This window comes from Colletotrichum jinshuiense, chromosome 2 (genome assembly GCF_051148585.1).
Source record: "Colletotrichum jinshuiense chromosome 2, complete sequence".
Classification (NCBI taxonomy): domain Eukaryota; kingdom Fungi; phylum Ascomycota; class Sordariomycetes; order Glomerellales; family Glomerellaceae; genus Colletotrichum; species Colletotrichum jinshuiense.
This window is the reverse complement of record NC_139309.1, coordinates 283179-295669: the sequence shown is the minus strand read 5'-3', so window position 1 is coordinate 295669 and position 12491 is coordinate 283179. Positions and strand designations below refer to the sequence as shown.

General features: G+C 54.9%; 1 protein-coding gene across 1 annotated transcript; it reads left to right on the top strand.

Moving 5' to 3' along the window:
• Positions 1 to 3318: 3318 nt before the first annotated feature.
• On the top strand, positions 3319 to 4163 carry EsH8_II_000083 (Isochorismatase-like protein; the record flags this gene model as incomplete). The annotated part of the gene is made up of 3 exons (XM_083263381.1): positions 3319 to 3379; positions 3434 to 3616; positions 3685 to 4163. The coding sequence occupies 3 exons, from the start codon at positions 3319 to 3321 to the stop codon at positions 4161 to 4163; spliced, it is 723 nt and encodes a 240-aa protein (XP_083120703.1).
• Between the last annotated feature and the right edge of the window lie 8328 nt (positions 4164 to 12491).

Sequence of the window (12491 nt, the reverse complement as noted above, 5' to 3'; positions counted from 1 at the left end):
TTACGGACTCCCAAATGCTTAGTCGTACATATGTTATGGTAGCCATAGAACGTAGATGGTTTTTGCCCAACTCGGCTACGGCACATCAATTATCCACGATATGATCTACCTTCGGATGGCAAAAGACATCGCCCAGCCCTTGGGGTATCATATTACTTCATCGCATGGTTCAAATATGCCGGAAAGCAGCTGAGGCAACGAATACTCTAGTCTTATCTTGATTTAAGGGGAAATTTTTGGCGATGCTTTGCTGAGTGCTTACCATTCTTTAGGGGCTTAAGGCTCAATAGGGAAAAGATATCGGCAACTACCAAACTCACTCTATATCAAAGGTGGCTGGCTCTACGGCAGTTTTCACTCTCCGATGTTGCGTTTACCGCGGCCAGGCTCGTGAAGCTTGCAATGTTTAGATAGCAACTACATCTTATGGATGAAAGCGCGTTCACACCTGCGAGTTAAAGATTCTCTCGTTAACCAGGACTCCTGGATCGACTTATCAAATATCCCAGGCCCAATATTAAATTTTCGCAAGAACCTTATTTATTGAGGGTTTGCTTCGGTATGTGGTGTTTTGAAGATCATCAAGTTTAAATACCATCTCAGTACGGTGTTGTTAAGACCAACCAACCTTGTCTACACATGCAAATACTTAAAAGTCACATATCATCGCCATCAACGTAAAGTTTCTTACAGCTAGCCATGCGCTACAACGTATTGTTTCAACTCCGTTTACTTGAACTCAACTTATTTTACCTCCCTCTCCTGCCTAGAACCGGCGCGTCTGCTTTGTTATTTGATGATAGAATATTTCTACCAATAACCAAGGCGCCGGGATGGTTCACTGCAGCTATTATCTCTTAAAGCGGCAATCGATGTTGAAAACATGATCACCAGGTCAAGTTTTGGCAAGATTATCTTAACCTCAGGTGGCCGTCAGGTGAGATGAGATACTGTCTAATGTACATACTTGGTAGTGGCCTAAGGCCTTTGATGCTGAATTCGCCTCGGATCCAGTCTCGACATGAAAGTGCTTGAAAAATCTACCCTTCTGTTTGGTTGTTTGGCGAGTGAGCCTTCTTTGCTGGTAAGGAGATCCAATGGAATTCGGCATTCAAAGGAAGCAACACGACACGGTATACACGGCACTGACAACGCAATGCTGGCACTATATCCTAGCCTCGTGCTAAAAATCCTATGTATAAATTTTGATAACATACACGGCACTAGAGGTACTGGCGTTGCGGCTTAAACTTCAATGCAGTTGTCGAGAGCTTAAGCCACAAAGGCCTGCGATTTAGCCTCGACTATAAAGACTTTGAACCTTGTAGCTACGTAGAATCTCCCGCATATATGGTCAGCTAAGAGTGATTTTATTGTGGGACTATTCAGCAAGTCTTGTATTTTTGGCCTATGACAATCCAATCCATCTTGCAACTTCAGTTGCAAGGCTGCTTAGTCTACTCCAAGCAACTGCAAATCAAGCCTCCAACTACTTGAACATTCACATAAAATGTCCCACTCAACCCTTAACATACAAGAACCGTACAGTTTCGACTAGCTCTCCAGGCATGACCCAGTCGAAGCTGTTGGATGTCCCTCAACTACTCTCTGGACTGATACTCTCTGGACTGATACTCTCTGGACTGAGACGTACGGTATTATAGGGAGAAAGAGCACACGCATGTAGACTTAGTAGGAATAGGGCTCTCGACAGCCACTAAAGCCATCGGCAGCAATTAAGAGAAGGCATTTTCAGCGACGCATATTATCCGCGGATGCCAAAAGACATTCCTAGAGGGCTGGTGGATGGTGTGATGTGCATGCGGCAAGTGAAGGGTGCCATACAGGTAATCCAGTGTGAGAACTATAATTTCCGGGTCAACTATCTTTGGGTAAACGCGGTGGTTATCACAGGTAATGAGACGATGGAAGTTGAAGGAGTTGGGGAGTAGGAACAGTGTAGAAGTGAATAACCCCAATCCCAACAAACCAAATCATTGGCATATTCACACTGCCAAAATGGAAATTCTACTTGATATAGAATAAACCTAATTTGTGAGTTTTGCCCCGGGAGAAGATTAGCACTTCCTAGTTGTTTCTGATGTTAGAAGAGAAAACAACTTTTGAGATTGAGGCAGCCAAGCGACCGAGGTAGCAAGACAATGAAAGTAAGTAGTTGGGAGGGGAAAAGGTTGCGAACGAAGAGTGTCTATTGATCTATCATCAATCCACGACCCCTTGAATAATAGAAGGGAAAAACAATCTTCGCCCAAAATGGGTGCTGACACACGCAGCACCTCCGTTATGTCATCGCGGCATCGGTGGGCGGTGTGCCCCACAACGGAGCGGGACGCAGCTCAAAGCCAAGTCAGCCACTTATCAATCCCGACAGGGTCCTTAGCTAAGCCAGCAACGAAGGGATCCATCTCTCCATCTTCAACTAGGCAGGACGTCGGCTTCTTTGCCTCGCGTGCCCATGACGGTGGGGCTGGGGGAAATGAACGTTCTGCTGCATTACCTACACAACGCTCTCCCAACTGCCCTGCCAGGCTACCCAGTGACATCACCTTTGTCAAGCTTAGTCAAGCCCACGCAGTAGCTTTCAAACCGAGATCGCCAAGGTCGAGAACGTGGTTAAGGTGTGAGATTGGCGCTCTCCGCATCTCATATGCGGGTGTGGATTGCACCGAGCGGAGTTCCGCCGCCGACCTGCCCCAGGCCGCTCGGTAAACCAAGCCACCAATGGCAGTCTTTGCAACTACCGATGAGGCCTGGTCGGTACATATCCCACACAGAGATGTGCAGGGGAGCTGACTAACGTCCAGATATCGCATTTTGTTCACTGCGCCTTTTGCCGGTGCAGCATCTTTACCATCTTGCCGAATGAGGAAATTTACGGTTCTGAGAAGGAGACAAGAGCCGGCCTGAGCGGCCTGCATAGAGAATGTAACGCCGAATAGGAAGTGCTCCTTGTCGTGCCTGGCGGGACTATTGGAGATCCGACATCATGGGGTTGGGAACTGGCTCAGTCATCAGAGGCCAACGGCCAGAGTGCGACGCCGACGTCGCGGGGCCTAACTCCGTGATGTGGAGCACGGCCACAGACGTTGCAAGTTGCCGTTGTTGTTGCTGGTGTTTCTGCCATTGCGAATATTCGGCATTCTGCGTATAAAGGTTCAACAACTCTCGCCTCCAGTCAACGTTTTTCTTTCCCTCCTCATCCAGCAGACAATCCAAGCACAGTCTTCTTCTCTTCTCTCTCACTCAAAGACTCAATCAGCTTTCCGCAGGACCATCCTCCGAAAACTCTCCATCAAAATGAAGTTCTCCATGACTCTCGCCGTCTCGGCGCTCTTCTCCGCTGTTGCCAGCGCTGATTGTAAGCTCTCCTCCATCTCTTACCACTGGCAGCCCGACTAACCTGACTGCAAAGCCGTCCCCTGGGAGAGACTGAACAAGAACGACTCCATGCTGCTCGTCGTCGACATGCAGGAGGGCCTCTTCAACCTTGCCCGCGACTTCGACCCCACCCTCTACCGCAACGCCATGCTCGCCCACTCCTCGCTGGCCAAGGTCTTCGACCTCCCCGTCGTCCTGACCACCTCCGCCGAGTACGGTATGTGACTTCGCACCCTCTTCCCCGATACCCCACGGGAAGAAGCCAGAAGCTAACAAGCAACCCAGGCCCCAACGGTCCCCTCCCCCAGGAGATCCTCGACGACCACCCCACCGCGCCCCTGATCAAGCGCAACGGTGAGGTCGACGCCTGGGACAACTCCGACTTCCGCGATGCCGTCCGCGCCGCCAACAAGACCCAGATCATCCTCGCCGGTATCACCACCGACGTCTGCACCACCTTCCTCGCCCTCTCCCTCCGCGCCGAGGGCTACTCCGTCTGGGCCAACGTCGAGGCCTCCGGCACCACCACCGAGCTCATCCGCGACATCTCCAACGACCGCATGGCCGCCGCCGGCGTCCAGGTCGTCTCCCTCTTCTCCATCGCCCTCGACCTGATGCGCGACTGGCGCAACACCCCCGGCGCCGTCCAGCTCCTCTCTTGGCTCGATGTCTACTACCCCGCCTACGGCTACATTGCCCGCGGCCACCGTGCTGCCGTCACCAACGGCACCATCATCGACGGCGAGAACACCCTGCCCTTGTAAGCGACCCGATGTCTTCTGACATTGGCGCGGCTGTGAGAAATGGGAGGATGGTATGATTCCCGGACAAGTCCTCACGCAAGGAGGAAGTCGGACAGGGGCGGGGGAGCGGCCGCCGTTTCCGCGACGCTCGCCGCCGCCGGGTTGGCTTCAATGTAATTCTTTCATCTTCTTCCCGAGCCCTCCGCGGCTATTACTTAGAGTTACGACACGCCTTTTCAAAAGCTGTTTTTGTTTCGCAACATTCAAAAGCACGTACACAAATATAGAATCACTTCACATAACCTCCTGATTTGCCACCTGTGAAAAAACATGCGCTATATATTAATACTTTTTTTTTGTTTTTGATTTTTTTTCTTTTAGCTCTTGCTTCCTGCTCTGTCGTTCTGGTCGCCGGTCGTCGAAGCAGACGTGCAGCTCCGCGCCGACCCCCGACATGCCTCCGGCGCATCCATCTAAACCCGGATAGGCGCCGGCGGTGCGTCCTTTGGCCGTTTGCAGATCATCGCCGAGCAGCCAGTCCGCCTGCCCCAGACATCCCGAATAGGCAAGTCGCGGGGCTCACCCGGACCCGACACACGGACCGGTGCGGGGCCCGTGACGCGGGACCTCGGCCGGGGATAAAAGCGGGTTCCGACGTCAGAAACGGGAGACCAGCGAGGATGGAGGTGGGGGCCGGGGACTGCAGCTCGATAAGGCGGAGCGGGGGGGGGGCGACTTTGACAGGTGCCGCAGGTCTGCCGACGGGAAATCCTCCGGGAGGGCTGCAGGTAGGAAGGGGGTGGGGCCTCTACACATGCCGGGTGAGTAAGCACCGTCGGCGGGCCTTCCGTATATACCTACCGTGATTGCAGCGATGGGTACCGTGAGATACGGGACGCGGACACGGGAGGGGAGGGGGGGCCAGGCGGGCTGCACTCGATCGATCGCAGCGTTTTGGACATGCACGCATCATCGTCACCATTCATTGAGCGGGCTGCAGCACAAGCGTAGACCGGGTTTTTTTCTGCCCAAGGCCCATCAAGCCAAAAACAAGCCAGCAACATCCCCTTCCGCTTCCCCTTCCCCCCTGAAGAGTGCGCCCAGCTCACCTCGCAGGACGCCCGGGGGGGAGACTGCTTTTTGCTGCCCGCCATCGATCGAAAAAGACATCGGGGCGCCGGACCCGGTCGATCCTCACTATGTCATGGGGCTTTTTATTGTTATTTCGTGTTATTGGATTTTAAATTTTTTGTCTCTCCTTCTCCCGGTGAGGCGTTTTTATTTATTTATCTCTTCTTACCTTTTTATTTAACCCTCTTTGGTTTTTTTTTGTCTTTTTTTTTGTGCCAGCCGCAAATGTTTCTGAGAGAGACATTGTTAGTCAAGTCTCGACGCCCGAAAATGATTTTGAGTGTGGTCAGGGCGCGCGCCCGCTGCGGAAAGAAACCAAATTAACACCCCTTCGCCCCAACGGCGAGTCGTACGAGACCTCTCCTTCTTTCCCCTGACGATCTGGCGTTCATGATCAGAGACACGAAAGCGCGGAAACGCAGTGGTGCACCTGCCAGTTGGCGTCCCCGACAGGGGTCGTTGCCGCGAGCGGGCTCGGAAGCTGAAGCTGAAGCTCCTTCGGGGAGGGGGGGTAAAGAGGGGGGTATAGAGGTCTGGAATGGAGTTGTCTAGGCCTTTGGCTTTTTGCTTTCTTTTTGCGAGTTTGTTTTGCTTTGCCCTGACGGATGTGTGTAATGAGACACCTGGACAGAGAGAGACAGAGACGGAGACATGAAAAAAAACAGAGACAGAGGAGACAGGCAGAGACAGCTCACTCCAGGCGCCAAGGATCTTAAACATGCAGCGGTCTCAGAAGAGCACGATTTTGTCATTTTCTTCAGTCGTGACGATCGCTCAAGAGCGGTGAGGGACGGGTTCTGCATAGGGTTGTTTGATGGTTGCAGAACCCAGAAATGCGACTGACAGGGGGGGCCAGGAGGGAGTGTGGTTTCAGCTCATTTTGCTTTGCAGCACGTTGCGTGCGTTTGCTTGCTTTTTCCTATTTTTTCTCTCTCTTCCGGGGAGGGGGGATGAAATGCGAGCTGTACGATCATCTCGTGGGCGAATCGGGGAAGGTATTTAGCCCAGCATTGGCAGGCACACACTCACACATCACCACCACCATCACCACCACCTTATTTCGGACTCCGCCTTAGCGCACGTAAGGGAAATCAGGTATTTCCCAAGAGACACCTGCAACCCTGCGCGGAAGGGCGGAAAGGCTGGCGGGGATGGTGGTGGTGTGTGCATGCCGGGACGTCGTCGAGGGGGTGGGCGCCCGCGCTGACGGCGGCCCGCTATCGGATGCGATGCAGCGGCAGCGCAGCCGGATGGGGTGGCGGACGGGCATGTCGCGAACATACAAGATCAAGAAAAACTTTCTTTGCAAAGTCGCGGTGTGTTTGATTCATCAGGGAGGTGAGTCACAAAAAAAAGTTGACCGCAAAATGTGAAGCGACCCATCCGTGATGGCGACGACGACGACGACGACGACACCCCTCCCTTCCCCTCCTCAACGGAGACGGGTGCAGCCCAGCCAGCTCGCTTCACGATGCGCCGGACGGTGATTGGAGCGCAGGCTGTCGCGAAGCTCGCACCCCGCCGGCCAGTCAGGCCCCGACCGCCGCCCATGGGACGTGGTTGTTGTGCCCCGTGTGCGTCGTACTGCGGTCCCCCCAAAGTGTTGGTGTTGTGTGTTATTGGCATTCATCGACTGTGATGGATGTGACGAGGAGGCGCCCGGCTGCGGATTTCTCACGACGAGAGGCTGTAAGCCATCCGCCCTTCGGCCGTGAGGGACGGTGAGATGGTGGGATGAGAGTCTCGAATCGCGGCCAGGCCAATCTGGACATGGGTATTACGAGCGAAGCCAAAAGGGTGGACGCGAAGAGGGGGAGGGGAGGGCCCGTTGAGGATGCGAGAAATGAAATGTGCATCCCAACGAGGCGCCGAGGGGTGTGTAATGCTTAGATTGGGCTCCAAAGTGATTGGTACCGCCGACGGAAGGGGGTGGTGACACATCAGGCGGCGGGACGAGGAGGGGTGTTTGCGTCTCGCGGGTCTGGCCAGGAATGCACGATAGGATCGCCCATCTCCCGACGACAGCGCCTGGACACCGCTCCAGCTGCTGCTGCTGCTGCTGCTGCCGCTGGACAGCTGCGAGATGCGGTCGTGACGGGCACCCAGACCCAGGCCTTGGGTATCGTGGGATCGACTCGCGTGGAGATGAGCCGATGCCCCGGCGGGCCAGAACTGACAGCCCCCGGTCACTTGTCACTTTCCCTGCCCAACCCGATTGACATCCCTTGTGCTCGCTGCAGGGAGATGCATGGCCGACCCAAGTGGGCGTTTGAATAAGAGGCGGTGACGACGGTGTACATGAACGCCGTTGAGAAATGAGGAGAGGGGGAAAAAGAAAAGGTGAAAAGCAAAAAAGGGCTGCGTTGCCAAAAAAGCAACCTATCTGACGATTTCCGATGTGTTGTCGCAAGCAGCGCCAGCATGCAAGCAACGCAAGACAGCAGGGCAGACCGCCTCCGGACTTCGGCGGCCGAGCGAACCGGAGAGGGCCAACAAACAAACGCATTACTCAACGTCAACAACAGACAGCAACCCCCCACGGATCCAAACACGGTATTGTTCGGTGTCGTCCCACGCGAGGAAGTCAGACGCTCCCCCACTCTTCGCCATCTCGGGCGGCGCGCGGGCTTGGGGGACTGCTAGTGGACTAGACCCGAGGCGCCGGGGCACTCGCCGGGCGGGTGTGCTCTGGGCGCGTCGGGGCTGTCGGGCGTGGAGGCAAGAGACAGTCTTGATAGTCTTGATATGGCAAAAATAACGTGATGGTTTCGCGCTTGCGGACGGACGCACGGATCCCACCGCCGTCGAGGGGACTGTGCAGAGGCCGCCTCAGGGAGCATAGAAGGAAGCGCGACGGACGAGCGACGCCGGCTGTCTCTCGTTGTTTGAAGTGTAGGCGGCGTAGTGCGACCACCACCACCACCGACAACCCGAGAGTTGAAAATAGCAACGCCAACGAGCCGCGCAGGATGACAGACAGCATACGAGAATGTTCGACAAAAGATGGAGTGAGCCGGTGTGGTACCGGTATGGCAGATACGACGAATGAGATAAGCTGAGCCCGTATCGGGGCCAGTGACCCCACGCACGCCCACACCCTCGTCCTCGCTCTGGCGGTGAAATCTTATCTAAGGTGGCCCCGGTGCGATAAGGCGCGGTAGCGACGGATAAGCTGCCGCGGCCACTCCGTTGAAGACTCACCTTCCGTTTCGGGCGGCCCAGCCTGCTCAGGGCAGACGGTCGTGTCCCGATACGGTTTACGGGGCCTTCCGTCAGGCACGTCAAACGTGCATCAGCATGTGCTTGTGCTGTGGACCGTGGTGGGGAACGGTGCTCCGTTTTGACTTGCTCTAGGCTCTGGGCTCTAGGATCTTGTCAGCCAGAGAAATGCGGATGAACCGTTCCGTCCAATGGTCTTGACTTTTCGGTCGTCTGGGCAGACACCCGCAACCCAGTTATTTCAAGTCAGTCATTGCCTGGCCTGGAACGCCAGACGGGTCCCGTTCCGAAACTGATCGGACGCGCAGGCTAGCCTCCGGGATGCAACGAAACGAGAGGCCAAACGATGCGTGCAGCTGAAATGTTGATGAGGAAACGCCAAATGTTTGCTTCTCAGCTGTGTCTCGTATTGTTGGCTGAATTGATATGTGGTTGAGAATGCAAACCAACCACCACCGTCTCTGATCGGTTGGCCGGCATGCTTGCACGACAAAGCGCCCAGCCAATAATAGAGACATGCTGCTCAACGTGGCTTGAACGCCTCCAGTTTCAACCCCAGCGACCCGGCCCCGTTTACCCCAGGTTTTTTTTTGTTGCTATTTCCTTTCCCGTCGGGATCCGTTTACTTTAGTCAGTATGGGAAAAAAGAACGGCGCCCAGTCGGGTTACCCAAAATAAAATAAATGGCCAGTGCTTTTCAGGATGACGGCAGGAAAAGAAAGCTCTGTGCGATGACCAAACCGCGTGGCCTTTCCCTGATTTCTGTCCGGTCTTTCTCTTGCCGGCCGGAAGAAGGTTTTGTTTGAAGTGGGGTGGGAGGGGGGGTGTGTGGTTTGAGCGAGCCTCTGGACGATGGCGTTCGGGATGTTCAGCATTGAAGTCATAGTTGACGTCGAAATTGACGAAATGTGGCGCGCCTGAATCATTGCAGAGTCGCGACAAACCTGACAGCTGCGAAATTCCGGAAGCACACTGCGCTTGAGGATGCTCTTCTCGGACGAGTCGGCCGCCTCTTCCAAGGTTTTGGCTCACAAATTTTTATCATCCTGTTCCTTTCTTTGCAGCAGTTGCTGTGGTGCGCCACACGAGCACGACTCATGAGCCACCGAAGAAGAGACGATCCGGAGAAAACACCGACGCGCAGAGAGGGTGGTTTTCTTTAGTGGTGGTCGGGACATGACCGACACTTGACGCGCACCTATTCACCGAAACGGGCCCGAGACGAGGAGTACGTGTGTGACATAATGGGACGGAAGACCTAGGCCTGGGGGTGTGGAGAGGGGGGAACCACCAAGGCGGAGAAATATAAAAAAGAATTTTTAAAAGAATTTTCTTCAGACGGAGTCCGGGGTGGGCCATGAATCGTCGACGTCGCCAATCATGGAAGATAATGCCGAAGAAGATCCTCGGAAAGCGGAGAAGGGGTGTGCATTTGCTAACGTCAAAGAGGCCCGACTCGAAAGAAGACGAAATAATATGAGCACGATGGAAAAGAAGGAGGGGGAAAAAAGAAAAGGGCTGGGAGGATGGATACTGGTCGATGAAAATTTTCATCCCCAGGGGACTTTTTTTTTCCTCATTCCAAAACCACCTTTGACAAAAGGGCCGTCTTCTCGTCAGGACAGTCCTCCTTCCACTTTCTCCCCAACGGTGAGGGGGGAAGGGGGGCCATGGAGCCTAAAGGGACTCCCTTCTTCCCGGCAATCTTCTTCAGTGTCCACCTGTCGAGTGTTGATAGCCGCGGGCCCTGTTCCTCCATGTGGGCCGGAGGAGGATTGTTGCGGGTTCTGATGATTGCTGGTGAGGAGAAGGAGCTCCAGGAGCTCCATGAGCTCCGCCGTCCACGCCTGAACAGGAAAGAGAGCAAAACTGGAAAAGGTCTAGAGCTTCTATGCCCCCCCGACGACGGGACGATCGCTCCCGGGGTGTTGACACGTTTGGATTCGCCGGGGGCCATCCCGTTTAGTGAAAAATTTCCCATTCCATTTCCCTTTCCTGACAGGGGGGCAGGCAAGGGGTGTTTGGGTAAAAGACACCAGAGGTCCAGGCGCCGGGAATTCCTCCCGGCACAGGGGACCCTTCTGCCCTCCCCTACCCTTCCCCCCCGTCGCCGTGTGTACTGCCATGCGCTCGCTGGAGTCGAAGGCCCAAACGGCGGGGCGGGGGGAAGGGGGGTTAAAGACGCAATCCGCCGTCCAGGTCTCGTCGTCCCTCTCCCTGACCGCCCCTTGTTATCCGTGCGATTACTGAACCGAGCCTGCGGTTGACAAGGGTGTGTGAGTAATTTGCGGAAATGATGCCCTCGCCGCTTTAAGCCCCAGACCAGACCCAGCAGCAAACGATGAAAATTCTGCTGCCACTTCCACTTGTGGGGCGGCAGTCGTCTTGCACAAATCCCCCCCAGAGTCGGCAGCGCGGGTTATCGCAGCGACGGTTGTCGTCCGTAAACCTGACGGCGGACGGCAGACTCACACCCCGCCCCAGTATTAGACGGAATGCCGTCTGTTATCTTCCATCTCGCCCCAGTTCGCCATATACTCACCCGTGTGAGGATACCCCGCGAGCGATTGCGCGCATGCGGGGAGGGTTTTCGCCAAGTCCGTCATTCCTTCCGTTCTCTCCCGCATTCTCGCAGCCCTATCGCAGCTGGAGAGCTGCAAAAACCGGTATCGAGATTCCGAGGGAGAGGGAATGCAGCTGGTAATTCCAGCTATACGTCCGGCATCGCAGCGGAGGGGGAAGGGGGGGCGCTGTCGAGTCGTGCTGGAGAGACAGAGAGATGGCGAAGAACGCACGCCCCTTATCTGAGGAATTCCGTATGCAAAACCTCCAGGAACAGGAGATGGGGGCACTGGAATGCCAGATATTCAAAGACTCGGTCAGTTCCTGGGGCGGAAGAAGGGGGCGAAACTGGAATGTCAGACATTATGAGTCTATCTCACTATTCTTACTCGGACAGCCTGTCAGACCTCTCCGTCTCTCTCTCAGGTACCGCCGAAGCCGTCGGCCCAAGGTGAGCTGTGAGTTTTGGAAGATGCCCGTAAAGTGCGTGTGTGGCTTGTGAGCCGTTGCCAGTCGCCTCCCCGGAGATCTCCAACGCCACAATCTCGATTTCGCATCTCGAGCCAGCCGAAAATCCCTACGTCGCGCGTACTTTCGTCACGCCCGGGATGACCATCTCATATTGACTCGAGCTTCGCCGGCTTTCGCAGTCATCACGAACGCATCAGAGGAAGTCGACTCGGGGCGTCTCCCTGGCGATTACGAATACCTGCACACCTCCCTCCCTACCCCTCCATCCTATCTGCCTGTCTCCCGGACCTAAAGTCCGAAAGATTCCGCGCTCGCGGCCTAGACGCGGGTGATATCTCTCCGCATCACCACTGCCGCCACCGGCGGGAAGGTGTGCACCCAGGATATCCATCTCGACAAGCAATCCCCAGAATTCCCCCAGGACCTCGGTAGATCATGGGATCGACTTCAAAATCCCCCCGTACCGAATGAATCATCGGAAACCCAAAACAAAAAAAGGTTGGCCGAAAGCACAATACCGTGGCATACCAAAATCAAGAATAGTACCTGCCCCCCACCCTCTCTCTCAGACCCGGGTCTCCGATTCGCTCCGGTGCTTGGATGTTAAAGTCATCATGGACAAACATTGCGCGCCGCCGGCTGTCTAAACGAGCTAAAGAAGACAGACGGCTTAGACCAAGTTGCCGCGGCACCGAGGCCAAGGTTCCGTATTCTGCCTGGGACGGACGTCGCCCATCCATCCCAACCCATCGAGCGCGGATGGGCCAAGCCCCATGGCAGGTATCCGAAATGACCGTCCGTCCGTTCATCCATTCATCCACCCGTCCATATTAATCATCAAAAAAGGGATATTTTGGTAGATTCGTAATGCGCCAAAACGTAAATGCAAAAATGCCAACCAAAAAGTACAGGCTTAATGTGGCTGTGTACCCAGGTCGGAGGAGCAGCGGCATAATTAAGGCGGGC